We start from the raw sequence: 27,941 nt of genomic DNA on the forward strand, positions 1-27,941 counted from the left end.
AGATTCTAGTAACTGTTCCTTCCACTGGCTCATTTCGTTAGTAAATGATTATGCTATAGTTTGTGCCAAGATGTCAGAGAAAAGACCTGTTGAGACTTGTTTGATGTCAGCGCCTCAAACAAGATCACATAATTTCTATATTTTAATCAATACCATGCGTTTGGGCAGTTTTGAATGCACAACATTCCTTTGAAAGTTGAGGCTTAAAACAGCTGAATAACAGTTTTTTAAAGGTACTGCAGTATCAAACATTCACTTTGGAAGGCTGCTTTTGTTAAAGGCTATCAATTACCATTTCTCTGATGGTTTTATCCATAGCCTTGTTAAACCAAATCACCAGAATTTAAGACGATATACTACATCAGTGTAATTGAAGCTCCTAAAATCTAGCTACAAACAATGGACCAAAATTAAGCATTTTTAAGTCCCAGTTATTGCAATGAGAAAGATCTAAGCATATGTTTAACTCTCCCGTGGATATAAATGGGATTTAAAAATGCTTAACTTTACTGGATTACACCTACTGACTTTTGAAAGGCTTTCCAAGAAAAGGCAAATTAAGCCTGCTGCAGAAACTATCATGTTATATATTTTGTGTCTCTAATTATTGGTGAGTATTAACACATCATAAATGCCTTTACTAAAGTTCTGTTCAGATTCAGTGAAGCTAAGGTGATGTTCTGAAACAGGTAAGTGTGAAACCTGGCACAGATAGGATGCTCTGAAATAAGTAGGATTCCAATATGAGGGTGGGTGAGAAAAGTAATTATTTTAAATTTAAAATAAAAGGCACCTGGCTACTTTAGTCACTGTGTTAAATAGCCTTGTCTTACTGTCTATTTTTAGTTGTTATGATTGTTGACCAAATCATGCACCTCTTCAAATTATTTCAGGATGTCAGTATTGGAGCCACACCAATCAGGACAATATGAATGAGCCAAGATGTATCTCAACTGAAGAGAGATGGAGCCCACTGGAAATCATGGAATGGCAAAGATGGAAGCAGAGACAGTCGAGAGACAGATTCCAAAACACAGGAAACTGTGAACTACAGTGGTACCTCAGGTTACATATGCTTCAGGTTACATACGCTTCAGGTTACAGACTCCACTAACCCAGAAAGATTGCTTTGGGTTAAGAAGTTTGCTTCAGGATGAGAACAGAAATTGTGCTCCGGCGGCAGCAGGAGGCCCCATTAGCTAAAGTGGTGCTTCAGGTTAAGAACAGTTTCAGGTTAAGAACAGACCTCCGGAACGAATTAAGTACTTAACCCGAGGTACCACTGTATTTGTCCATCTGCTAACCCAGTACTGTCCACTCTGATTGGTAGCAGCTCTCCAGGGTCTGATACCAGTACGGTGGTACCTCGGTTTAAGAACAGTCCCGTTTACGAACTATTCGTTATAAGAACTCCGCAAAACCGGAAGTAGTGTTCCGGTTAGCGAACTTTACCTCGGTCTATGAACGGAAGCTGAACGGTGGAAGGGCACCGGTGGCAGAAGGCCTCATTAGGGAAAGCGCACCTTGGCTTAAGAATGGCTTTGGTTTAAGAACGGACTTCTGGAACGGATTAAGTTCTTAAACGGAGGTACCACTGTATTGATCTTGAGGTATTTTGTATGCATGAATGTGATTTGCCACTGAGCAATGAAATCATGAGTCAGGCTATTTGTCCACCTAGCTCAGCACTGACTGCACCTGCCTCTTTCAACCTTGGGTTCCCAGATATTGTCAGACTACAGTTCCCATCATTCCCAGCATGGCCAGTGGTCAGATGATGGGAGTTGCATTTCAAGAACATCTGGGAATCCAAAGTTAAGAACGGCTGGTCTATACAGTTCGGCAATGGCTCTCCCGGTGTGCAGACTGGGGTCTCTTCCAAGATGGTGGCGACTGAACCTTCTGCATGCAAAGCAGATGGTCTAGCACTGAGCTACAGTCCTTCCCCTTAATAAGGTTAGTCAGGTGCTATGGAGAACAGGAGCTGAGGTCTTAAGGCACAGAGTTTATCCACAGCAAGCAATACAAAAGAGAACCAGACCTAGAATCAGGAGGTGTAGAGTTAGGTAATCCATCCAAGGGAGGGCTAGAGAACTGGGAAGTAGAAAACACAGGTTGAACAGAGAAGGAATTTGCGGACAATGGCTGGGGACAACACCATACCTTTAAAGCACATCTCCTCTCTCCACAAAGGATCCTGGGACCTGTAGTTTGTTAGGGATATTGGGAACTGTAGCTCTGTGAAGGATAAGCTACCATTTCTGGGATTACTTTGTTTTTAAATAGGAGGATGGATATGCAGCAAACATCTGGAAATATTTATGATCGGGTCAGGAGGAATCAAAGAGGCCATCAGGACAGGGCTGGACCATAGTAGGGTCAGGAAAAGTACACATTGCCATATGTTTTCCTTACTGTGCATTCTTCAGTTGTTCATCACACGGCCATCATGCAGAGTCTCCCACAGAATTCATTATCCTGACGATACCTTGCTCTAGGATTATTTATATGTGGTTTTTCTGAAGACAAGATTGAAACACAGTTCGAGCCAGTTTCTGAGCTGCCGCACCTAGAGAAAACACAGTAGTTAATAACCAAATAAAAAAAAAACACAACTGAAACATTAAAACTACAAATGACAGAGCCTGTGTAGTGTAGACTAGGACCTGGGATATCAGAGTTCAAGTCCCCACTCAGTGTTGAAGCTCACTAACAGACCTTAGGCCAGCCATAGTCTCTCATCCTAATCCACCTCAAAAGAAGGTTGTGAGTATAAAATATGGAGAGGGAGAAGTACGCCACCTTGAGGTCCTTGGATGAAAGGTAGGATGCAAAATGTAAAAATAAGTAAAATTACAGCTTTTTTCCAGTCGGGACTCACCGGAACTTCGTTCCAGCACCTCTCTTTTGGGCACCATTGCCACTGTAAGAGTAAAATTTTTCTCACAATACTGAGTAAAATGAATTAAATTGAATAAAAATTAACATCTTCCCTTCAGATAAAGGGAAAAGTTCCCTTTGTCATTTGCCTCTTAATTTCAACAAAAATCTGACATTATCCAGTTCACTCATAAATGGTGCGAAACAGCTGCAAATTCTCCCCTAACAGCACGTTTTATCATAGACCAAAGAAATCAGTCCTCGGCGCCCTAACCTGCGAAAAAAAAATTTTGCGAAAAAATCCCTAACCCGCGGCGTCACAATTTCACCAAAAATCTGACATTATCCAATTCCCTCAAAAATGGTGCCAAGCTGTTGCAAATTCTCCCCTGCAAGGTTTGGTGGTGCAAAAAGAACATTTTATCATAGACCAAAAATCAGCCCTCTGTGCCTTAACCTGCGGAAAAACAATTTAAAAAAAAATAAATCCCAAACTTTAATGCTTTCCTTCAATATTCCCCCACCATTCTGTCCAGTTCAAGTAAGGGAACTACCACAAACCCCAGCTCTTATGGTTTACAACTCTGGGAAACGGGGGTGCGGGAGGGATCTTTGCACTACAGCGCCATATACGCTTAAGATGGCCCTGATTACACACCCTTTAAAATAAAAGGGAGTCAACCTGGAAAAGCCCAATAGGGTTGTCACCAGAATGAAAGCACACGATCCACAGGTGTGCATCTTGTAGCTCTGTAGAGGAAAAGGCAGCTCGATAAAATTAAAAGATGCTTACACCTCCTGCTTCTTGGAAGAAAATACTGCATTCAGCTTGGGAAATGCCTCAAAATTTCCCCTCATTTAGGTTTTGTGTCACATTGTAATGTATTCCATTATGGTTTTTCATTAATGTTTGTCTACTTTTAATTTCCACTGAATAACTGAACAAGGGGCCCGAACAGAGCCAATTACAGTGGTACCTCAGGTTACAGGCACTTCAGGTTATAGACTCCGCTAACCCAGAAATAGTACCTCAGGTTAAGAACTTTGCTTCAAGATGAGAACAGAAATTCTGCAGCGGCAGCAGGAGGCCCCATTAGCTAAAGTAGTACCTCAGGTTAAGAACCCACCTCCAGAACGAATTAAGTTCTTAACCCGAGGTACCACTGTACTATTATTACTATCACTATTAAAAATTATTAAATTTGTACATTACAGTGGTAGCTCAGGTTACATACGCTTCAGGTTGCATATGCTTCAGGTTACAGACTCCGCTAACCCAGAAATAGTACCTCGGGTTAAGAACTTTGCTTCAGGATGAGAACAGAAATCGCGCGGCGGCAGCGGGAGGCCCCATTAGCTAAAGTGGTGCTTCAGGTTACGAAGAGTTTCATGTTAAGAATGGACCTCCGTAACGAATTAAGTACTTAACCCGAGGTACCACTGTAACAGGCATTGTAGAAGGCCGTCGCCCTGACAACCAACAGGCCCGCCTCCCGCCCCCCCATCTACAGCTGTCAACGTTTCTCTTTTTTAAAGGGAAATTCCCTTATTCTGAATAGGCTTCCTCTCAAGAAAAGGGAAAAGTTGACAGCTATGGCCCCTATCGGCATTTAAACAGGCTTCCTCGGTCACGCATGTGCAAAGGGCCCGTCGCCATCCTCAACCACGTGGGCCCCGGTGCAGACGCTTTTGTCTCGTTCCCTCCCGCCCCTAGCTCCGCGCTCCACACTAAAAAGGCCCGGGCCGAAACTGAGGCGGGGAAGAGGCGTGAGGCAGGCCGCGCAAGTGCTCATTGGCTCTCGGCAGCCCTCGTGACAAGAAACCCCGCAGCCTGATTCGCTGCCTGGGGGGGAAAGGGGGGCTCTCGCGCTCCTCTTCTTGCTCGAAAGGCCGGTTCGCTGGGATGCTCCTCACTTGGGAGGGAGGAAAATAGAAGGCGGCTCATGAGGGGCTGGCGAGGGGCTTCGCGGTAAGGTGTCCGGTAAGTGTGTCTGGTTGCGGAACCCCTTCCCCCACCCACCCCGTTTTCCTTGGCGACGAAACGGGAGGGCTCAGGCAGACGACCCCCACCTCTCTTCGAGAGAAGGCGCATGCGCGTGAAGAGCGTCCGGCTCGCGCTCGTTCGGAGTGGCGGTTGCGGTCAGTAACGGTCGTCCTCTGACGTCGTCCGCGTTCCATCAGCGCCCCCCCCCCACTTGCCCTCTCCACACACAGGATGGCGGGCAGGGGGAGTAAGTGTGGACGAGCCTCCCTTGACAGAGGCAGTCTACCTCGGGATCCTATGGAGGCAAAGGAGACTGGGCTGGCCGGGCCCTTATTGTGACACCCCCTCCCCAACCCCCAACCCCCACGTCACTGAGGCATCAGGCTGGACCAGTTGGCCTTAACTGGGCAAAGCAGTTCTTACGCAAAATACAAAGGGCAGCACAATTATCTTTTTTACAGGTGTGTAGGAGGGGAATTCCTGCAGGTGCAGCTTCCCTCACCTCTGTGTCAAGCAAGCTGAAGCTTGTCGAAACGTATTATTTGCTGGAGTCCTGTGCGGTCATACCTTGGGGGATTGAAGCACCATAATTTCTAAGCTGTGACACCACCACTTCCCTAAAACAATAGCCACAACCCACCCACAATGTTATCACCACCCTTCTGCTAAGGGGTAACCTGTCATGTCTGCTGCTCACCTGAGATCCAGATATAACAAGCTGTTGAAGCAGCAGGTGGAAAAGAGCTGGCACACCCATTGTCGGTGTTTAAGGGGAATTACCTATGTAATCAAGGACTTGCTGATCCTCTGAGCAGACTGCCATCCTCCCGGCTGTAATGCAGCATCTCGTACTGAACTCAGTGGGAGTGCAAAATAAAGGGGCATGAATTGGTCAGAAAGAGTCACAGGCTAGTGAGAATGCTGCAAGCCGCCACCTCCTCCCCTCTATTGCTCATTTTTGGATCTGGTGACTATTAATCCTCTTTTAGAGAAAAAACAAAATAGGAGATACATATCTTAGTGAGCAAATCCTATTGGTAAAGGAAAGTGCAGGCCTTTAACACAAAACCTTTGTCGATGAAGCACACAAAACCTCTGCTGTACAGAATGCAAAGTTGCTTGCAAATACATGATTTCTTTAAAAAATAGCTCCTTAAATGTATAATACCACTGATCAGAAGTTTGTTATATTGTATATTGCTCAAATAATACAGAATCCCAAGATTCTGTTCTGTGTATTTTTATCCACTATGTTTATTAAGATGTTAAAAAAATATAAAAACAAGGATGAATTCAAAGAGAGAGAAATGTTCACCCACAAATCACAAGCTTTTGTCTGATTCTTATTTCTGAATGGGTTTTCATTACACGTTAATCTTTATCATCACGGAATAAGGGGAAGACTGGAAGAGAGGGACACACACAAAATACCCAACTTTTTATGTGAAGCCATAAGGCAGGGATGGAAAACCTTTGGCTATCCCATCCAGAGCTGGTCACTGGACATGCAAGCTGGGACCGATGGAAGGTGTAGTTCAGCAACATCTTTAGTTCTGCAATGTCTATTTTGAATCATGCCTAGATGCAGACCTTGGTTTAAGGCTTCAACACTGGGCCATTTTTTCAGTTCCACCACCTTGCCCCTGCCCTCTGTATTATTTAACATCCAGCTTGATGAAGAGTTCTCAATAACTGGGAAGCAGCGCTCACTATTTTGTAACTTTTTGGTTCTCCCTGAAGATATTGCCACACAGGATTTTGTGAAGAGGAATATTTGCATGTTTTCCATATAGTTTCTCCTTCACATCTAAAAACTAAAACAGTGTTTCTCTACGTGTCTAGACGCAACTTAAATTAATGACATTTCCCCTCCTAGTGCAACATACTATGTTATTACTGGTGGTAATTCTTACCTGTAAAGCTCTTAATAGCTTGGGCCCTTTTGGCTGTGCCTTCTTCAGTATGACCTTCCTCCTTGCTGTTAATGTAAGGTTGGGGAACCAGGTTGTTGGTTGATAACTCTCATAATCCCTGACCATGCTGGCTGAGGCTGATGGGAATTGGAGTCTGAACATTTGGAGGGCCAGAGATTCCCAACAACTACAATAAGTTCTGCTTCACCTTCTCACAAGGTTAAACTTCTGAGGTTGTTGAACAAGGCCTCTTGCATCGTAGAACCAATGACTTTAAAATTTCCTCCCTGGGAGATGTCCACTTGAGCCTAAATCTTTTATAGGCCTACTTGTTTAGGCAGCATTGAAGATTAAAGGTGGCAAGTATATATCAGGGATGTCCAACAGGTCAGTCGGGATCGACTGGTTGATCCCTGGGAGGTTTTGGTAGATTGCGGTAGATCGCTGGCTCCTCCATCTGGCCTTGCCCCTGCGCCCGCCCCCGTCCTCTAGATTGCTAGAACGGAAGATGGACTGTCTTCTTAGTGATTTATTGGTGAGTCCCTGTTTTCATTTTTTAGACCTGACCCCCCCAAAAAAGGGATGTTTCTCCCTAAAAAAAGCTCAGCAGCTTTTACCTGAACCCCCTCCCCAAAGGGGTACATCACTGCCAGATTTTAATCATGTGAGTAGAGTAGTCTCTTGGAAGTTGGACATCCCTGGTATATATAATTTTGAGTGCTTCCTGGGGGGAAATGCAGCAAAGTGGGGGTGGACTTCAAAAGCAACACAGTGAGCAATTTGAGTATGTTCAGTGGATGTGGAATGCTGGTGGCAGTTTAGGGATAGGAGAAACAGAAACCTAGGAAATGGGGAGTTGAACGGAGTATCCTGGAACAGGGCATGGTAGCCTGTCAGAAATTCTAAACACTTCACTATACATGTTGTTGCAGGTTCCACTTCTAATCAATAAATATTATTGTATTATATTATTAGAATAGAATAAAACATACAATATTACATATTATATTATTAAGTAATGTTATATCAAGTAATGTTAATACTAAGAAAGAAAAAGTGTTTTAAATTAGCAGAATGTCTGTGAAATATTTGTTTTATTTGCTCTGGAGTAAATTGCAGTATGGGATACACAAACTGTTTTCTTAACTGCTTTCTTTTGTCATTTTCCTTACAGGACTCTGCTATGGCGAATAAGCTTTATGTGACTTTACTTTTCATATACTTGTTTTCTGAAGCTCGCCACCATGGCTTGGAATCAACTACTATTTCACAAACTACAGAGAACCTTATACCTGAGAAGGCAGCTGGTATCAATGTTGATTTGGCCACGCTTATGCAGAGACATCACCTTCAGGAACTCTTCTCTCGTTATGGGGAGAACAATACATTGACTATAGAAGGATTTAGAAAACTTCTACGGAGTATGGGAATTGAGAAGGTGAAAAGAATTTCCCAAGATCATGAGCACCACCGCCACCACCATAATCATGTTACCCTCAGTACAAATTCTGAGAAAACAGGTTGCCCTAGTGACGAACCTGTCGGTGGAAGCAAAAATCATTTGAATAATTGGGCAAAGGATTTGTCTAGCAAACAGAATACAGAACACCAGCAGGGCTCTGTGAATAGCAAGAGTACAACGGTTGCTATAGCTGCATCCACCTACACCACGACCACAGAAGGCAATCCTTTGATACAGCATTCAGAAACTGCAGAATTGAAGTCTACACGTATAGGCCTTGCCAACCCCAATCCTAACATTGTTCTAGAAAGCAGCAATGTGAGTTCACTTGTAAATGGAAAAACAAATGAATCGCTTGTTTTCGTGAGGGAATCAGAAAGAGGAAGTTACATGTATTCGAAAATAAGAAAAATTACACAAGAGGTACTTGGAGATTGTTTTTTATTGAAAGGAAAGTTGTGATGTTTGGTAGCATTGTATTCCTTATTCTTTATGAGCACTTTTTCGACCACCCCCTGCTGCATATATTCTACATTGCTTTTCCACTTCATAGAATTGCTGTATAAGGGTCAAGAGCTATGAAACTGAAAAAAGGAGGCCACCTGTGAATTTTAGGATAACTTCTGTTCAAGTCTAAGATTTGACTTGAACCTTGCAAGGGGCATTTGGGTTGGGGCCGCTGAAAACCTTGGGGACAGGGCACTTTTAAGTTAACACTTTTTATTATCTACAGATTTATCTCCCCCTTCAGAACAGCAGAAAATGTTCTTCCCCTCCTGTTTTTAACCTTGTAGCAACCTTGTGAGGTAGCTTAGGTTAAGAGACATTGACATGCCCCAGCTTTGTGGTTGATGGGTTTATTTGTTCCTAGCGTTTTGCTATGCTACAGCATAAAGGTAAAGGGACTGCTGACCATTAGGTCCAGTCGTGGCCAACTCTGGGGTTGCGGTACTCATCTCGCTTTATTGGCCGAGGGAGCCGGCATACAGCTTCTGGGTCATGTGGCCAGCATGACTAAGCAGCTTCTGGCGAACCAGAGCAGCGCACAGAAACACTGTTTACCTTCCTGCTGGAGTGGTACCTATTTATCTACTTGCACTTTGACGTGCTTTCGAACTGCTAGGTTGGCAGGAGCAGGGGCCAAGCAATGGCAGCTCACCCCGTCGCAGGGATTCGGACCACCGACCTTCTGATCGGCAAGTCCAAGGCTCTGTGGTTTAACCCACAGCACCACCCGCGTCCCTATGCTACAGTATAGTGGCTACTTTATTGAGAGATGCTACAGTATAGTGGCTCGCAATAAAGTAGAATACATTTCTAAACATGCATTCTATTATTTAAGTGTTTTTGCCATAAGTGCATTTCTGTTAGCGTACCAGCAATCAGGGGTCTCATGGGTGTGCTGGCCAGGTCATATCTACTTTTGTGGCATCTGTTTTTTGGAAGAAGGAGTAGGCAAGCTGTCTAATTGTTCAGACAGGATGGAAAAGTGGTGAATTTGATTGTAGCCTTGCAAATAACTAAACACATTTTTCCAGGCCTCAACATTTTATTAGTCCAAAGTTTGTTTTAAAGTAATTTTTGACATATCTGCCACAAGGGGGAAAAGAACTTATTCTCTTCTACAATACTCTTCTCCACTTGATTGTATTGAAATAATTTTTATTCACTATCTGGTAAGTAGCTATTTAAAAGCTTAATTTAACTATATGCTCCTTTTTTCAACCAATGTGGTTACCTTTAGTTGACATTAAATTTCAAGCCATATTTTTAGAATTCCAATTATTTTAATTTTCGTCTTCATCATTAAAAACATTTTTGAATGACTGTCCACTGCTTATAAAAATTCCCTTCTTTAATCAAGTTGTCTGGATAAGTTCTTAATTGGAATGCTATCAAATAAACCTATGTTATGAAACCCTTTGGCCTCTCTGTAGCTGGCCTATCAAAATAATTTCTACCTAACTTGTTCCTTTGTACCCAGTTCTTTAGTATTTTTGGTATTAAAATGTCAAACTTGCATCTCCTTAGGTTGATGGGAGTGGCATGCACCTGTGCCATATTGTGCATTATTTTAAAAAACCCACCTGTTTCAACCGCAGATTGCTGTGTGTTTTGGGTTTTTAAGTGGTGGCATGGAGAAATCAAATCAGAGAATTAGTTGCACATTTCTTTTGATTTTTTGCTTATAAATACATTTGTTACTACCCTATATATATATATGACAAATTTTGTTCAGTTTTGCCTGTTTGTGATTTTTTGCTTTTTTTGGTATAGCACTTGAATCTTTCCAGTTAAGTTCAGAGGAGAGATCTTTTAAAATTAATCTCCCAACATTTATGTATGCATTTTCCTGAAATGTGTTTGTCTCTTTTATAGTGCTTCAATGCTTCAAAACTGATGCTTTCTCATGGAATAAGTACAAGAGTTCCATTGACAGCCATAGAATTTAGCTATATTTGCCCTGCTATCGTTAACCAGATTGATGGCAGATATTGTGTAATTCATGCAACAAGTGAAAAGACAGAAACTCCTCCAAAAACTTATTCATTGCAAGTAGGTACGTTTGTTGGTGAAGTCAAACATTTCCTATTTCATCTCTTCTTTGATGCTGTACTTAAAGCAAAATATTGAACAATAATTTGTTTTGGATGATTCTGCTATCTTAAAGTCTTTGTGGTTTTGTTTTGAAGGGCAAGAAACCTCAAGCAAGGGACGCAATACCTGTTTTTATTTAGGTGAACTAGTGTTCACAATGCAGCATGCAATCTTTTGTGTTAGATAGAAATTATTCCTCCCACTGAGTGCTTTAGGAAATAAAACTTCCCTCCCTGACATAAGGTGGAAGAAATTGGTTACTCAAGAAAGCAAGCTGTTTTTTCTTCTTCTTTTCAGCTTGGATCGGTGGATTTATATCCATTTCCATCATCAGTTTCCTTTCGTTACTGGGTGTTATACTGGTCCCTCTTATGAATCGTGTATTTTTCAAGTTCCTTCTAAGTTTCCTTGTAGCATTAGCAGTTGGTACCCTAAGTGGAGACGCTCTTTTACATCTTCTTCCACATGTAAGTATCTTCTTTTTCATTGTATTTACTGGGCATGAATCACTTTGGGACATAGTACTACAGTGGTACCTCTGGTTATGAGCTTCACTAACCTGGAAGTAGCTGCTCCTGGTTGCGAACTTTGCCCCAGGATGTGGTCGGAAATTGTGCACCAGAGGCACACACGCACGCAGCGGAAAACCTCATTGGCAAAAGCCTCAGGATAAGAACGGTTTCAGCTTAAGAATGCACCTCCGGAATGAATTACGTTCATAACCAGAGGTACCACTGTACTGTAAATATGTCTGTAATTGCACCATAATAATCCTACTTGTGGCACACCTCAGTACAATAAAGCTTTTAATTTAGCAACCCAGTTTCCACATCAAACTACTCTGTGGTGTATTTTTCCTTACAGTCTTAGGGCCAAACTAAACATTACATTAATTTCATGAATGCATGCAATGTATGCATTTTCTAAAATGTAAATAACTAGGGATTGAAAGGGAGCAGCACTGGGGGACCTGAGAAAGTAGAAAGGAGGAGTTTAACCACAGCCACCCTACCGTGGTTCTGGTGAAAAGCCATCATTCCCTACCAATGCAAAATAACAGCTTCGGGTGGGAAAGAATAATCACTGGGGTCATGGCAGGTGAGGAGAAGGGGAAACTTGCCCATTGTCCCAATATTGTTCAACACTGCCTAATGCTGCCTCTGCTCTAGCTCTGCTATTAAGTACATGTGCTATTAGGTTAATTAGAGTAATTAATAAGTCCCATGCTGAATCAGACTGAAGGCAAATCTAGTTCAGTATCCTGAACTAGGATGCTTTTGGGAATGCCACAGGTCGGATTTGGTAATCCAGTTTGTGCCCAGCGGTAAATGTTTGCTTGCTACTGTAGCAGTTTATAAGATCCAACTATAAATCTGCCAAAACAAATTCTTTTGTGCCATAGCTGTGCTACTGTAGTTGAAATTCCTCCTTGTTTCAACTGAGTATAAAATCTATAGAACCCAAGGCCATCACCGCAATCTGAAGATCTGGCATTGCTAACATAAGAAGAGACACTGATAGCACAGTGCTTTGGTATTATACAGATAGAATGCTCAGTGCAGCGCAGCAGCTAAGCCAAGTTTTGTCTTAACCTGGGATTGTCGTTAAGAAGCTAAACAACAAGCTCCTTGGGAGTCTGCATGTTTGCACTAAGCCACGAGTTGGCTTAGTGTTGCCTGCAAACACGGCCGTAATACCATGAGATGGTATGATATGGGAAACAGGAAGCTTCCTTATACTGAGTCAGACCATTAGTTCAACTAGCTTGGTACTGTTTACACTGCCTTGCAGTGGCTCTCTGGGGTTTCAGACAAGGCTTCTCTCTCAGCTCTTCCTGGAGATGCCAGGGATTGCTGCTGCGACCTTCTGTATTCAGAGCACATGTTCTGTCACTGAGCTGTGACCCTTCCTCATACCACTTCAGACTAAGATAAGCTTTTTTATTTTTTAATGCTCCTCTATGTGAACATTCCATGCAAGTAAAACTAATAAACGAGCCTAGAACCTCTGATGTGCAATTATTATTTTCAAGGAGCTGTTTTTACAGGAGGAACCATTTGAAACTGGTGCTCTTCTTTTAGTCTGAAGTGGTACAGTCCACGCTACCCCTTTGAGATCCAAGTCTTCTGCATGTATAACCCAGGCTTTAATCAGTGTCACTTTTCATCAAATCAGACATAGGTTCAACTGTTGAAACTGAGATATGAAAGCTAGGAGCTAAATGCCAATGTAAACCAAGGTTATGGGCTCAACAACGGAATGTCTAGGCGCACTTTTTTATAACAAGAATACAAAGCTGAAAATGAATGAGCTGCAGCTAAAATCTTACGTTCATTTTCCAAATGGTCTAGTCCTCATCTGAAGACTGCAAAAAACAAAGCCATGCTTCCCCTGCCCACCCCCCATATATTCTTAAGAGGGTCTCTTCTCCAGTCTCCAGAGAATGTCTGAAAGTGGGGAGGCATTAAAAGGTCCTCTTTTCCTTCCACTGGGCAGTTTTAATCTGAATTTTTAGGCTCAGAAGCTGCTCGCACTAATGAAATTCCCTGTCGCAAAACGCGCCTAGAGCAATGGGAGTTTCGAAAGCTGCCCCAAATACTCGTCCCAGACTTTGAAGTAAACTGATGCAGGCAGACTCTTCCACTGCCCACGTCTTGTTGTTGTGTATGGAAAGGTGTCTGAAGTAATTTTTCCCCCTTCTTTTCCCCCAACTTTTAGTCTCATGGAAGTCATCATCATCATGAGAAACCATTATTGGAACACAATAAAGACCCCACTCTTAAGCATCTTGTTTTTCAAAGTGCAGAAGACAGTGCTAACTTGGATTCTACGTGGAAGGGCCTCACAGCCCTTGGTGGATTATATTTTATGTTTCTTGTGGAGCACCTGATCACACTAATTAAACAGTTTAAAGACAAGAAGAAAAAGGTAGAGAAATCATGTATTGAAAAGTGAATTTAAGTTTTTCTGTGTCCAAATCTTAAGGGATGGTTTACACAAAGCTTGAACAGTATAAGCGGTCCTTGGTGAGGGAGCAGGAAGCACTTAGATGAATTGCAGCACTGTGGAGGGAGAGTTTTAAAAAATAAAATTGTGTTGAAAGGGTTTAAAAGTTGATGGGATAAATAGTGAATCAGAATTGGTTGAAATGTTTCATTTAGACTTGAAACTTTTAATAGTGAGCAAAATGACTTGGGTTGCTTGTTGTGAATTTTATCACTTATGTGCAGTTTCTTTCCTGTATTTCAACTTCTGATTTTCTTAATCCATTTCATGTTTTTATTGATAATAGTCTACGAGATATATAGTGTTCAAGATGTGTACCTAAAATGTTAATAACTTAGTGTATTTCTTCAGAAAAAAAATGAAGATGATGAAGCAGAAATCAAGAAGCAACTATCTAAATATGACTCTCAGCTTTCAACAAATGAAGAAAAAATAGACACAGATGATAGTAAGTTTTAATAAATGTTGTACAGCATTGTCATTCAAAATGTTATGGGTTCTTCTTTGTGTTTCTATGCAGCCAAACTTGGTATCTGTGCCTCTGCAGAGCAATATCCACAACTCAACTAGTAGATGCTAGAAATAATAAATGGGCTTATGATTTTTATAGTTTGCCTTGGTATGTGACATAGCTATTCAGATGCCCCCTTGCAGCAAATAAATATTGGGGCATAACAGTAATATCTCATTTTGGGATTTAAATGAAATGTTGAATATAAATTTCCAAGCCCACTATCAAAAAGATTCAGAAAGTTACTTCTGTTAACATGGTGGTGTTTGCTAGAACAGAGATCCTGTCAGAAATGTTGTAAAAGCCAAAGGACTTCAAGGACTGGAAAACAAGAACCCAAGGTCTTTGGCTTAACCAGAGTTGTGAATAAGACTGAATATATATACCATTTGGCTATCTAAGTGTATTGTGCATTTTTCTGCACATATAGCTAAAAGGTGATTATTGTTTCTGGTATGATAAACCATCCTTTTTTGCTACTTCTGATACAGTGGTACCTCGGGTTACAGACGCTTCAGGTTACAGATTCCGCTAACCCAGAAATAGTACCTCGGGTTAAGACCTTTGCTTCAGGATGAGAACAGAAATCGCACGGCAGCAGCGGGAGGCCCCATTAGCTAAAGTGGTACCTCAGGTTAAGAACAGTTTCAGGTTAAGAATGGACCTCCAGAACGAATTAAGTTCTTAACCCAAGGTACCACTGTACTTCAGCATATTCATATCATCTAAGATGCTCTGGAAATGACTACAAAAGTTGGCACTAACCTATAGCTTATATCAGCAGTATGAATATGCATTCTTAGAATGTGCCTTTCTAGTAGGGTTCACTATATGGAAGAGATCTTATTATCCAAGAACAATTTCTCATCGATACAAGATGATATTTACACTGTATCTTGTACTAATCCATTATCCCATTGCATAGAATCATAATACTTCACTTTATCTGCTTTCAAAGCAGGAAAGAATAACAATTCACTTCTGACATGTAGCTGCTGTTTAAGGTTTGAACAGTTTGTGGAATTGCTTATTTAAGTTATCTATTAAAGCTGTTTCTAACAGCCCAATTTTCAAATGCTGTTATGCTTGGTTTTCTGCAAAGGAGCACTTTCATACTCCCTTACCAGCATAATTTACCATTTATTTCTTAATTATACGTTCTATTTTTGTGCAATTCTGAAATTTAGGAACCACTTTTCTGTGTGGTTAATAGTGCGGCACTGAGTATTGCATCAGTTGACTCTTTAAATAGGAGCCCAGAATGGGGTGGGGGGTGGAAGCAAATGGGTAAGCACTGGTTTCAAGTTTAAATGCATTTTTCATAGTGATAATTTTCCTAGTATTTGTATAAGACCAATAACTTAGTTTCACTTGTCTAATTATGTTATGAATTCTGTTGTCAATGTAAAATGGGGCTTGCCCAGCGTAAGCCTGCAATATTATCTTGTTCAGCACTTCCACTCCAGTAGAGTAAAATACTTCATTGGGCTCCAAATAGGGAAGGTAATTTGAAGACGGAAAGTGTCTTGGCTCAGGGTGGTATGGAGAAATTTCTCACCTGGCTCATTTATGGTTCATCCCATAGTAACTGAAATCCATTTCTGCAGTCATAAGCAGCACACCTTCCAGCCTTCAGCTCTGTAGAAAAGGCAAGGTGGCAGGTTGTACATTAGGGTGGCACATTTCTTTGAATTTCTTAATACAATCCTATATACGTGAAGTATTGCAACAAGAAAATATGGCTGGCAGAAGATGCTTATAAAAATGGATCTGAAATTAATGTGTTTCACACACATCTCTTCCGAGACCCATGGTAATAGAAATATCTACCGTAATTTTTGCTCCAAAACACGCACTTTTTTGCTCCTAGAAAGTAAGGGAAAATGCCTGTCCGTATTACGGAGCGAATGCACTCGACCGGAGCCATGGCTGCCGTCAGTCAAGCAAAGCGGGAGCCGTTTGCAGGGCTTCTGTCCCGCTTTGCGCGGCTCTAGCTTTGCTTGCTTTACAGCCAGGAGGAGGGGGAGGAGCCGAGGAGGAGGGAGGGAAGGAGAGCCATGGGAGCAAAGCGGACAGCAGCCGCTTACACGGGAGGAGGGACAGACGGGAGCCATAGCGAGCCGGAAAAAGCGCCAGGTAGCCAGCAACAGCTGCTGCAGCCTCAGCTAGCAAAGGTCCGTGCGCACTCTAAATGGAGCAATGAGGCTGCAGAGGGACGGCAGGGCACAGGAGGGCTCTGAGCCACGAGCACAGTGAAAACCAGTAAAAAAGTTTTTTAAAAGGCTGCTGGGGACAGGAGGGCACGGGATGAGGGAGAGGGGGAAATTACAATTCTCCCAGCGTCTCAGCTGATCCGCTGAGCAGGACTTGGGTTGCAGGGGATTCGCCATTAGCTGCGTAAAGCAGCAAAGAGGGAGATAAGGAGCAAAGCGGGAGAGGAAAGGAGCTGCTTACACTGCTGTAAGTGGCTGCTGTCCGGTTGGCTCCTTTAAAGCAACAGTGCTCTTTCCCTCCCCCCTCAGCTCTCGGAAAAGCTCCTTTTCCACACACCCCACGCGAGCTCCTTCTCCCCTTAAACCCCTCTCCTGCATCATTAGCAGCATCCTTCTCCACACACCCCATGCGTGTTCCTTCTCCCCATAGACCCCTCGCCTGCATTATTAGCCGCATCCTTCTCCACACACCCCACGCGTGTTCCTTCTCCCCTTAAACCCCTCTCCTGCATCATTAGCAGCATCCTTCTCCACACACCCCATGCGTGCTCCTTCTCCCCTTAAACCCCTCTCCTGCATCATTAGCAGCATCCTTCTCCACACACCCCATGCGTGTTCCTTCTCCCCTTAAACCCCTCTCCTGCATTATTAGCAGCATCCTTCTCCACACACTCCATGCGTGTTCCTTCTCCCCTTAAACCCCTCTCCTGCATTATTAGCAGCATCCTTCTCTACACAGCCCACGTGTGTTCCTTCTCCCCTTAAACCCCTCTTCTGCATTATTAGCAGCATCCTTCTCCACACACCCCACGCGTGCTCCTTGTCCCTTGAATGCTTTTCCTTCCCTCCCCACTTAAAACATGGTTACAAAGCACGGATCCACATGGATCCTCAGGATTTTTGCATTGGGCTACCCCAAACTCACCGTCAGATCACGTCTGTGGCCACAGCATGAACCACAAAAATCATACAACCACTGTTTCTTTTAGAATATTTTATTGTTGTTTTCCTCCTCTAAAAACTACGTGCGTGTTATGGTCAGGTGCGTGTTATAGAGCGAAAAATACGGTAAAACTAGAATGGGTAATATGGGGCACTCCAGATATTTATGGATTCTCATCTCCTATCAGTCCCAATCTACATGACAAATGACCAGGAGAAAGAAGGCAGGTGGCAGATTTCCCATCTCTGACATAAAATATTTTATGAGTAAGATATTCAAGTACCAAAAATGTTGCAGTAGGTAAAAGTGTTCTGAATATTCTGTTGCGTCTTTTTGTTTTGAGAATGTAATCTGCTTTTCCTGTGTTTCACAAAGGGCCAGAAGCTTACTTGGGGGCACATTCACAAGAGCCTTCGAATTTCATCTCCCAGAAGCCAGTAGTACAAGAAGAAGAAGAAGTTATGATAGCTCACCATGAGCCCGCTGACCATGAATATGCATCCAGGGGGTGTAGAAATAAATGCCATTCACATTTACATGACACCCTAGGACAGTCGGATCATCTCAGTCATCATCACCATGATTACCATCATATTTTGCATCACCATCATCATCAGAACCATCATCCGCATAGCCATAGCCAGCGCTACTCACGTGAAGAACTGAAAGATGCTGGTATAGCTACTCTAGCGTGGATGGTAATTATGGGTGATGGACTACATAACTTCAGTGATGGTCTCGCAATTGGTTAGTGTATCTTGATGTTTTTTCTTGATTAGTCCCATACATATTGGTGGCCGATCCAACTCTTTTCTGTGCTGTTACCTCTTCATTTCTGGTATTAGTATAAAAGCAGAAAGGCAAAAGCCTTGTTGTCTGTTGTTGCAGAAGGCAGGGCTTCTTTTAATGGGTTTGAAAGGAGGGTAAATAATGGTGGGACATTAGGAGAAACTTCTTAACAGGAAGAGCAGTTTGATAATGGGGCTCAGTTACCTAGAGGTGTTGTGAACTCTCCAGTACTAGAGGTCTTAGGCCAGGCTTCCTCAACCTTGGCCCTGCAGATGTTTTGAGACTACAATTCCCATCATCCCTGACCACTGGTCCTGCTAGCCAGGGATCATGGGAGTTGTAGTCCCAAAACATCTGGAGGGCTGAGGTTGAGGAAGCCTGTCTTAGGAAGTGACATTGAACCCTAGGGGGTTGGACCAGATGGCTTAGAAGGCTCTTCTCATCTATGGTTGTCTTAACTAGTCTCCTCAAAATCCTGTCATGGGGAGGCTCACAGTACATTCCATACCCAGTGGTGGATATACTGCAGATCCAAAGTGTGTTAAGGTTTATAGTGAACTTTAATCGAACGAAGTTAAAAGTACATACCACTTTCTGATGATAGATTCTATAACAGCCATAGTTGAAAACTTTTTCGGTTTGAGGGCTGCATGCCAACAGTAGATGGAGCCAGGGGCAAAAGTGAGTAGAGCAATAGATGCTACTCTTAACTTAGTACCAGTGTTTGAAACTCCCATTGTTTTGCGACAGGGAATTTCATTAGTGCAAGCAGTTTCTGAGATCTGGGTGCAGTACTGCTCCTAAGATTTCAGATTAAAACTGCAGAGTGGAAGGAAAGGAGAACCTTTTTTCCCAAAAACTCTCTGAAGACTGGAGAAGAGACCCTCTTAAGAATATTAGGCGGGTGGGCAGGGGAAGTAACTAGACCATGTGAAAAATGAATATAGGATTTTAGCTGCAGTTCATTCATTTTCAGCTTTGTATTCTTGTTATAAAAAAGTGTGCCTAGAAATTCCGTTGTTGCACCTAGGTTTAAGGTGCCATTTAGCTCTTAGCTTTCATATCTCAGTTTCTAACATGGTGTACAGTGGACTGCATTCCTGCTACATGAAAGGTACAGGCTTATACATACACATCTACATCCAGGCAAGCAAGCAGCCTTATCACAGTTTAAGGATGCATTCCAGCCAGGCAAAAGCACTCAAGGGGACATGGCCTGAGGCAAGTCCAAAGAGTGAGACAGAGATGTTTAGAGGGAGCATGGGAGGAAAAATCACCGCTGATTTACTCCTCTCCCAGTTCTGCTGTTGCTATGCTACCCAGAGTTAAGTCATGGTTTGGCTTAGCAGTAGCACAAACTAGGTCATCATATATCTATATGTGGATGTAACTGCATTCTTCAAGTGAGATTGCTTCTCTTTAATTTTCGTTGTCTTCTAGGGGCTGCTTTTACTGAAGGTTTATCTAGTGGCTTAAGCACTTCGGTTGCAGTCTTTTGTCATGAGTTACCACATGAACTGGGTAAGAGGGAACCAGTTTTGGTTACTGGTAGGGTATTGTTTCTATACATTTACATTTGGTTGGTTGATTGATTGATTGATTGATCGATCACTGTCACAGTTAAATTGAGGTATTTCATAGTATGTGTGAATAACAGTGATACCCCATCCTTTTGGGCTCCTGTAGAATAGAATGCTCAAGGGAAGGTGCGCTTTTTAAAAAGCACAACAGTCAACTGAAACGGGGCTATCTAATATTGCTTCGTTTCAAGCAAATGAATGTTATCTTGCTTCCAGACCAACAAAGGAAACAAAATGGTTTGAATGATGCAAATACTTACTTTACACACCGTTGGCAGTGCACTTAATATGGCAATATGCATTGCTGAATGGGAAGTTTTCGACAACATATTGTCAATTTAATGCAAATTAGCTCAGCTTTTCTTGATGTTGTTTAACCAATTACATTAAGTTGCATTGAAGCATAGTGAAATGATACGAGTTTTCCACTGATTGAAAACACAGTAAATTCTAACTATAAAGAGCCATTGTGAGGACTCTTGAATAGTACTATTTCAGTTTAATGTAAACTTTATGAGGATGTCCCAATCCATTTCCAATAGAGTGGTGGAAAAAACAAATACATTTCAAGTGTGTATACATATGCAGGATATTCATTGTGGCTGCTAAGATTGCTTGGCGCTCCTGTCCTCCAAAAGTTTTGAGCACATTAAAAAACAAAAACAAAAGCAAATGAGATTTTAAGGCATAAAAATATTTCTTGGGAATCAGGGGAAATGAAGCAGTATGGTAGACTTTTAGTATGCTGACAAATGACCAAAAATGTTTTGTGTCTCTTGGCAGGAGATTTTGCTGTACTTCTCAAAGCTGGCATGACTGTCAAACAAGCTGTTCTTTATAATGCGCTTTCAGCTATGCTAGCCTATCTTGGAATGGCTACTGGGATACTCATTGGCCACTATGCAGACAATGTATCTATGTGGATCTTTGCACTTACGGCTGGGCTGTTTATGTATGTGGCCCTTGTTGATATGGTAAGTACTGTATATAAGTATCATTGGATATTGATAGCACTCTGGTATGAAATAGTTGCAGCAACAGAACTTTAATCAAAGATGATGCCAGCATCTGAATTGCTGTACATAAGAGCCTTTCCTCATCAGGCAAAGGGTACATTTAGTTCAGCATCCTAGCAGTGGTTACTTAAATTCAGCCACAGAGAGCTACAAGTACGACATGAAGGAACCTAGTCTGCTTGCTTCTATAGCTGACATAGCAGTCTTCTCTCATTGTCCCTAATAGCAAGCTTAAAACAGGTCCACTGAGAAACAAGAGGAAAACTATCAGCATGCTTGGGGAACCCCACGCTTTGCAGAAATACAGCGGCTCCCCCATTCAAACAGCCCAGTGAGGACTCGGCATACTCAATGGACACCAGGAGCCATGGCATGTTGAAGGATAGGGTGGATTGGGGTAAAATGGCTTGTTTGAGCTTCATAAGATAGCATGGTTGTCTAGCTGGAACCCTGCACAAGAGCACTTAGGTTAGAAATTGGGGATATACTGCAGTATTTTATAGCTGCTCTCGTCTTCACAGAAGGGGAACTATTACCCACTTGAACAATTTAATGCCTCAGCATCAACATGTTCTTTCTATAGTATTCAGATTAATTTTGTTTATGTCTCTCTTTCCTTTTTAAATTCAGGTGCCTGAAATGCTCCACAATGATGCCAGTGATCATGGATGTAGTCGCTGGGGCTATTTCCTGTTACAGAATGCTGGGATTTTGTTAGGTTTTGGTATTATGCTACTTATCTCTGTGTTTGAACATAAAATTGTGTTCAGCATAAACTTGTAATTTTTATTTCTTTTTCTTTCTTTTTCTTTTTTTACATTCCTGATACTGACATGGTACTGAAAACTAACTGTGGGCACTTTTTACCTCTTAATTGCCTCCTGATTAGGCCTTTTTAGTAGTGTTAACTGCTTGCATACATGGCAAGAATATAGTATGTAAAAAAGGTTTAAAAAAAAAAGGTACCTTTACCAATATAGTATGTAGCACTATGGGGAAACTGGCATATTAAATAGCACACTTTGCCTAACATAGTCAAAGCTAAAACTGTAAGGGAAGTGTTTTTTTATTATTTTGAAAAGTTATTTAATATTGTAAGGATACTTAATAGCATGCAATGTGAGGTTTTGTCTTAGTCTTGTATATGTTAACAAAGTGATCCCAACATGAAGTTGTATTGCTTTTGATGTAATATGATATAGAAAAAACGAAAGCTGTCATTTTCATTCCTGCTATTGCGGAGGCGAACAAGCACTCAGAGCATTCTTGAACAGTTATGCTACTGTAAACAAGTTTTCTAATGAAGAGATTAAATATTTGGCTTACCATTAAAATTACATGCTCACTTGTGTTTATGTTCACAAAATTATTAACACTACAGTAAAAAGTTGTGAAATGTCCCACTTCAAGGCCTCAAATCTACATCGAGTCAAGATTCTACATGTAGTTTTAAAAATGTAGTTTAAAAAATTGGAATGTGACAATATTTTCAAAAAGAGCTATGCTGTGTATTTAAGTGAAAGTGTTGACAGAAATATAAAACCAGTGGAGGACAAAACAATTACCAGAGGTGGGTGCCTCACAATATTGGGAAGATTATAAGGAATGAACTGCACAGACAAAAGAGCACAAGAAGTAGGGGGAAACTGTAGAATTCTGCTCTGAACTGTATTGTGTGCACACTTAACAGTTCTCAGTTTAGTAGTGCATGGGGCAGAGTGAATAGTTGAATCGGAACTGTTTTTTCACACCATACGTATCCTTAAAATAGAAACTAGTGTTGGAAAGAACATCTTTCACTTCCTAGAGAACTGGATTCTTAAGAGCTCGGTGGTATGAAAAGCATGTGTGCAACAGAGGAGTGTCACAGGCCTAAATCAGCTGCTAAGACGCATGTCATAGTTTGGATAGAGTAGCAGTTATCCTAATTCTATAATACTAACTTTTGCTATTTACCGTATTTTTTGCTCTATAGGACACTTTCCCCTCCAAAAATTAAGGGGAAATGTGTGTGCGTCCTATGGAGCGAATGCAGGCTCCTTGGCTTCAGCGATAGCAACACGAAGCCTCCGAAGTGCAGAGGGAGCGCTCCTTCCGTACTCCGGAGGCTTCGCGTTGCTTTCGCTGAAGCCTGGAGAGCGAGAGGGGTCGGTGCGCACCGACCCCTCTCACTCTCCAGGCTTCAGGGATAGCCGCCTGAAGCCTCCGGAACACAGCGGGAGGTCCTGCTGCGCTCCGGAGGCTTCAGGTTCCTTTTGCTGAAGTCGGGAGAGCAAGACTCTCCTAGCTTCAGCGGAGAGGGAGAGCTGCTCAGTGCCCCTTCAGCCAAGCGGGAGGAGAAATGAATGGGCTCCGTTTCTCCTGCCACTTCGCTGAAGGGGCGCTGAGCAGAGAGGGGGAGAATTTTTTTTCTTGTTCTCCCCCTCTAAAACAAGGTGCGTCCTATAGAGCGAAAAATACGGTAATTTACCAGGATAGCTTACCTTTATGTGCACTTCAGACGAGAAGCTCCTTAAAAATGTATTTTGTTGCTGGCCCAACCTTGCTCATAAAGTTCCATATGATCTAGGTTGATAGATCATATCAACTTAGGTTGATAGCTAAGTCAGTAGAGCATGAGACTCTTAATCATGGGTTCGAGCCTCACATTGGGCAAAAGATTGCTGCATTGAAGGGGGTTGGACTAAATTACCCTTGTGGTTCCTTCCAACTCTATGATTGCTGTTGTTGTTTAGTCATTTCGTCGTGTCCGACTCTTTGTGACCCCATGGACCAGAGCACGCCAGGCACTCCTGTCTTCCACTGCCTACCACAGTTTGGTCAAACTCATGCTGGTAGCTTCGAGAACACTGTCCAACCATCTTGTCCTCTGTCGTCCCCTTCTCCTTGTGCCCTCCATCTTTCCCAACATCAGGGTCTTTTCCAGGGAGTCTTCTCTTCTCATGAGGTGGCCAAAGTATTGGAGCCTCAGCTTCACAATCTGTCCTTCCAGTGAGCACTCAGGGCTGATTTCCTTCAGAATGGATAGATTTGATCTTCTTGAAGTCCATGGGACTCTCAAGAGACTCCTCCAGCACCAGAATTCAAAAGCATCAATTCTTCGGCGATCAGCCTTCTCTATGATTAAATTAATTTAAATATACTTTTTTGCTGATCTCGATTTTTAGAGAATTCTAGAGTAGTAGGACTAGATGATATTTTCCAACTCTTCGCTCAGTGCAGAATGCAGGATGCAGTTGAGGTATCCCTGGCATGTTCAACCTGTGCTTAAACACCTGGCAAAACAGAGCTCATCACCTCTTGAGGCAGCCTATTCCATTGTTAAATGGCTCTTACACACATGTTTCTCCTAAAGATAAGGCGAAAACTGCTTCTCACCAGTTTCCCGGCATTGGTTTCAGACCCGGAGCAGCAGTTTCAGAAGATGTAGATTTCATTGGTATTATAGAACAGACCTGTTACTTTTGCAGAGCACTGTTACTTTCAGGCTTTCTCTGCAGGCAGAGCATTTAGACTGATAAAGCAGGGAAGGTGCCAAGGGCATATTCAATATAGATGCTGTTATGGTCTTTAGTCTCTTAAAAAAAGTTACAGCAATTGAGCATTAGTCTCAAATATCAGTATTTTAGCACTTTCTCTTGTAAAAATTACCGTATTTTTTGCACCATAACACTCACTTTTTTCCTCCTAGAAAGTAAGGGAAATGTCTGTGCGTATTATGGAGGGAATGCCTACGGGTGGCATGCCTACGGATTTTCCTCCTCTAAAAGCTACGTGCGTGTTATGGTCGGGTGCGTGTTATAGAGCGAAAAATACGGTAGTTCACAGTCCTTTATCCATCTCAAAAAAGTCTTTGCTGCACAAAACACTCTCATTTTATGTGTGTATGTAAGGCTGATAAAAACATTTTTGAGATTATATTTGTGGATTTAGATACAGGATTTCTTTGTTCAAGTCCAGTACAATCCTTTCTGCTGAACTGGATACCATCTAAAATGAAACGGATCGAAGCATTTCTTTGAAGAAATAAGCACAATAATAGCTTTTGCAATAGTTTTTATAAGGTAAATTATTGTTTTGGTCTAGAAAAGGGTGGTGTCTCCTCCTACATCTTGGGCTATAATCTCTTTCCTGGCTATAGCTCCTGTGTGTTTAAACAGGTGAGTACTCCCACCCCACTATGATTGATGTTTTGTCAAATAGTTTTCAAAATAATGAAATTGGTGTGTATCTATAGAACTAGTAGCCTGCCTGCATTCAACTAACAGCTGCTATTTAAATCCACCTCTACCATACTGGCTAGCAATTTGTACATGTAGTGCTGCTTGCTTCAGTCAAGTTTTGGGTACTAACTCTTCTTGTGTGGTGGCAGGAAGAGTAAAAAAAGTTGCACAGTACTTCCTATCTGAATAACAGCACATCCAACATTGGGAACATCCTAAAGAAGGGGTATGACTCCTTTTACATAAGAATCTCCTTCCTGTCTCTCTCTCTCTCTCTTTTTTTAAAGTCTGATGGGATGTTCATTCTGTCTGGTAACATCCTGAGTTCTGCTATCAAAGTTACACAACCTTTCAGACCAGCTCTTGGGCAGGGAGAGAAACCTAAGAGTTTTTGATTTAATTTCCTAAAGTGAAAAGGAGACACAGAACTTTGAGAACCTTGTGAAACAGTTGATTACACAAGAATGTAGCTCAACGCATGGAGATTTTAGGACGGAATTCCAGGGAAATGCCTTTTAAAGCCAAATGTCAAAGTAGAAATATTTTTGGGGGGAGGGGGAAGCCATCTAACTTGGCTAGTAACATGTTGCCTGCTTGAGAAAAGGTTTCAGAGTTTCTTGCAGAAGAGCTGTGCTGAGACACTACATCTTTGCAAGGTTTTTTAAAAAAGAAAATACATAACTGCCTGGTGTTGTGTGATAATTCACACTCAGTGTGCATACCACTAAAATACGCGAGCATTTTCCTTATGCGTGTCTACATATTTTATTGTTTAGAGTCACATTTTGTCACATCTAGAAGCCTATCCTCAGAACTGGAAATTTGACAGCACTGATTCAGAAGAGAAATAAGCTTCACACAAGAGGCGTCATTAACTTCAATTTGTCATACTTTCAGGCACAAATGCTTCAGGTAGATTCGCCCCAATGAGGTAAGTAATAAGTTAATAAATAAGAATGCGCACATGCTGAATTCTTCAGGCATCACCACCCTGCTTTGTCAGGAAAGGGCTCTCCCATGTTCTAGAATTACTTTCTTAATATTAGAAGCTGGTGAATATTTTACTTACTGAGGCTGAATGTTAAGTAATTAGTCTGAGCTCTTAATTCCATGATAGATTTTTTTTTTAAAAAAATAGTTTTTGCTGAAACAACGTAGCTGCTCCTTATTTTTAAGCATGAAGTCCCATTTTAGAGCCACGGAACATCTGTGACCAGATATTTGCAACTTGCCCATGAATCAGGAAAGTGTGTAGAGAAGCCTCCCACAAGCTGCTGCTGTTCATAAATTTTTTTGGAACTACAATTCCCATAATCGCTGAAAAGTCCATGGGACTTTTAGTTAGGATATCTGGAGGACACCAGCTTGGGGGAAGGATACAGGATATCCTTGCACATTCTTAGCAGGGGCACTTCATTGAGAAACCCAGACTAATATCTACTTCTGTGCACATTTGCTGAGAAGTGAACTTCACCGACTTTTAATGCGGACGATACCATGCAGCAGACTTAAAAATTAAAGGAAAATGTCATCTTGGTCATGGCATTGTAGAGTTGGAAGTGATATTGAGTGTCATCTAGTTCAACCCCCTGCAATACAAGAAAGTCCAATAAAACGTACATGATAGGTGGCCATCCAACCTCTGCATGCGATAATACTTTGTGGAAAGTTACTAGAATGTGGGAAATTTTATGGTTAAACTGTAGCCTTTCAGGCCTTTCCCATGGGTAGGATGAGCATTGCTCTCGGGAAGGGAGGAAGGAGCCAAAAAGACACCGAGGGTAAGTTTCAGAGAAAGAGCTTTATTTCTGCCATCCAGAGTAGCAGAAAGGCACCTGCGTGATAATTCACAAGCAGGTACAACTTTTACAGTCATTGCACACAGCATATATTCCCTCCAGCCCCCCCTTTCTCCCCCTCCTCAGGAGCCCTGCCTCATGAGTTTCCCTGAGCATGAACAGAAACTCCTGTCTTGGGACTCCTGGCGCCCTTCCCAGGAAGAAAAGGGGGTTTGAGAAGCCTGTGCGTCAGCGTGTCCAAGATTTGTTGCAACTGGGTAAGATAAGACAGATCCCAGGCCTGCTTCTGCTTGGCATTGACAGGGCCATTCATTAGCTTTTAAAGCTTTCTTGTACTGATAAAAAAGAACGCTTTGCTTATGCGGAAGCATCTGAGAGAAAGAGCAGCTGGGTCTGTGAGAAAAGCTGAAGCTGTGGATTTTAGGAGAAAGGGGAAATTTGGAGCCTAGTTTGGGGTGACTACACAGTCAGGATTTGGGTATCCTGTCCATCCCAAACCAGTGGCGGACCTACATTTTGGGGCCTTGAAGCTTGAACTGTCATGGGGGCCCCTTCACAACCAGCAATGAGGTCTAGGTAACCAGTTGCCTTCTTCAATGGGGTTATGTTCCAGAACAGATCACCATCTGTGCTACTGACTCTCAAGCGTTGGGATTGTTGAAATATGTGCAGCATAGATCAAATTGAGTTGTGCGACTCAAATTGAGTCTACTAGACCCAAAACGTTTAAGCAATGTGGACTAAAGTCGCTTCGGGGGGGGGGGTGTCCCCCGATGTGATTAGAGGCCCTGAAAATTAAGCTTCATAAGTTTCATAGTGGATCCGCCACTGGTTTAAACACTTGACAGAATGGAGGCAACGCGACAACCCTCTGCCTTTTTGTTTTTTTTAAAAATATTTTTATTCGAGAATTTTTTCCATATAGACATAACATACATAAACATACAAAGACAAAAACAAAACAAAAAAACATGTACCATTTCATATCCTAATTTCTTGTACCTTTCTTCCCCGACTTCCTCAT

The 27,941-nt window shown here is 42.1% G+C and overlaps 1 protein-coding gene and 1 long non-coding RNA gene across 6 annotated transcripts; one reads left to right on the forward strand and one right to left on the reverse strand.

Moving 5' to 3' along the window:
• The first annotated feature begins 4,401 nt into the window (after positions 1–4,401).
• SLC39A6 (solute carrier family 39 member 6) lies at positions 4,402–22,229 on the forward strand. Of its 5 annotated transcripts, none has more exons than XM_083624651.1 (10): positions 4,402–4,861; positions 7,952–8,662; positions 10,619–10,799; positions 11,135–11,304; positions 13,556–13,765; positions 14,195–14,291; positions 17,886–18,257; positions 19,740–19,820; positions 20,663–20,853; positions 21,526–22,229. In XM_083624651.1, exons 2-10 carry the CDS (start codon positions 7,961–7,963, stop codon positions 21,676–21,678), a joined length of 2,157 nt encoding a protein of 718 aa, XP_083480777.1. In that variant the 5' UTR covers positions 4,402–4,861; positions 7,952–7,960; the 3' UTR covers positions 21,679–22,229. The 5 variants fall into 5 exon arrangements, with proteins under 5 accessions (XP_083480777.1, XP_083480778.1, XP_083480781.1 ...); XM_083624652.1 differs by having other exon boundaries at positions 4,403–5,019; XM_083624655.1 differs by having other exon boundaries at positions 4,403–4,861; positions 7,952–8,557.
• On the reverse strand, positions 21,850–23,609 carry LOC310767647. The gene is made up of 2 exons (XR_014551003.1): positions 23,366–23,609; positions 21,850–22,862 (listed from the first exon to the last, which is right to left on the reverse strand). It is a non-coding gene; the product is annotated as an uncharacterized lncRNA (long non-coding RNA).
• Between the last annotated feature and the right edge of the window lie 4,332 nt (positions 23,610–27,941).

This window comes from Podarcis filfolensis (assembly GCF_964270895.1).
Source record: "Podarcis filfolensis genome assembly, chromosome: 7".
NCBI classification, from domain to species: Eukaryota; Metazoa; Chordata; class Lepidosauria; order Squamata; family Lacertidae; genus Podarcis; species Podarcis filfolensis.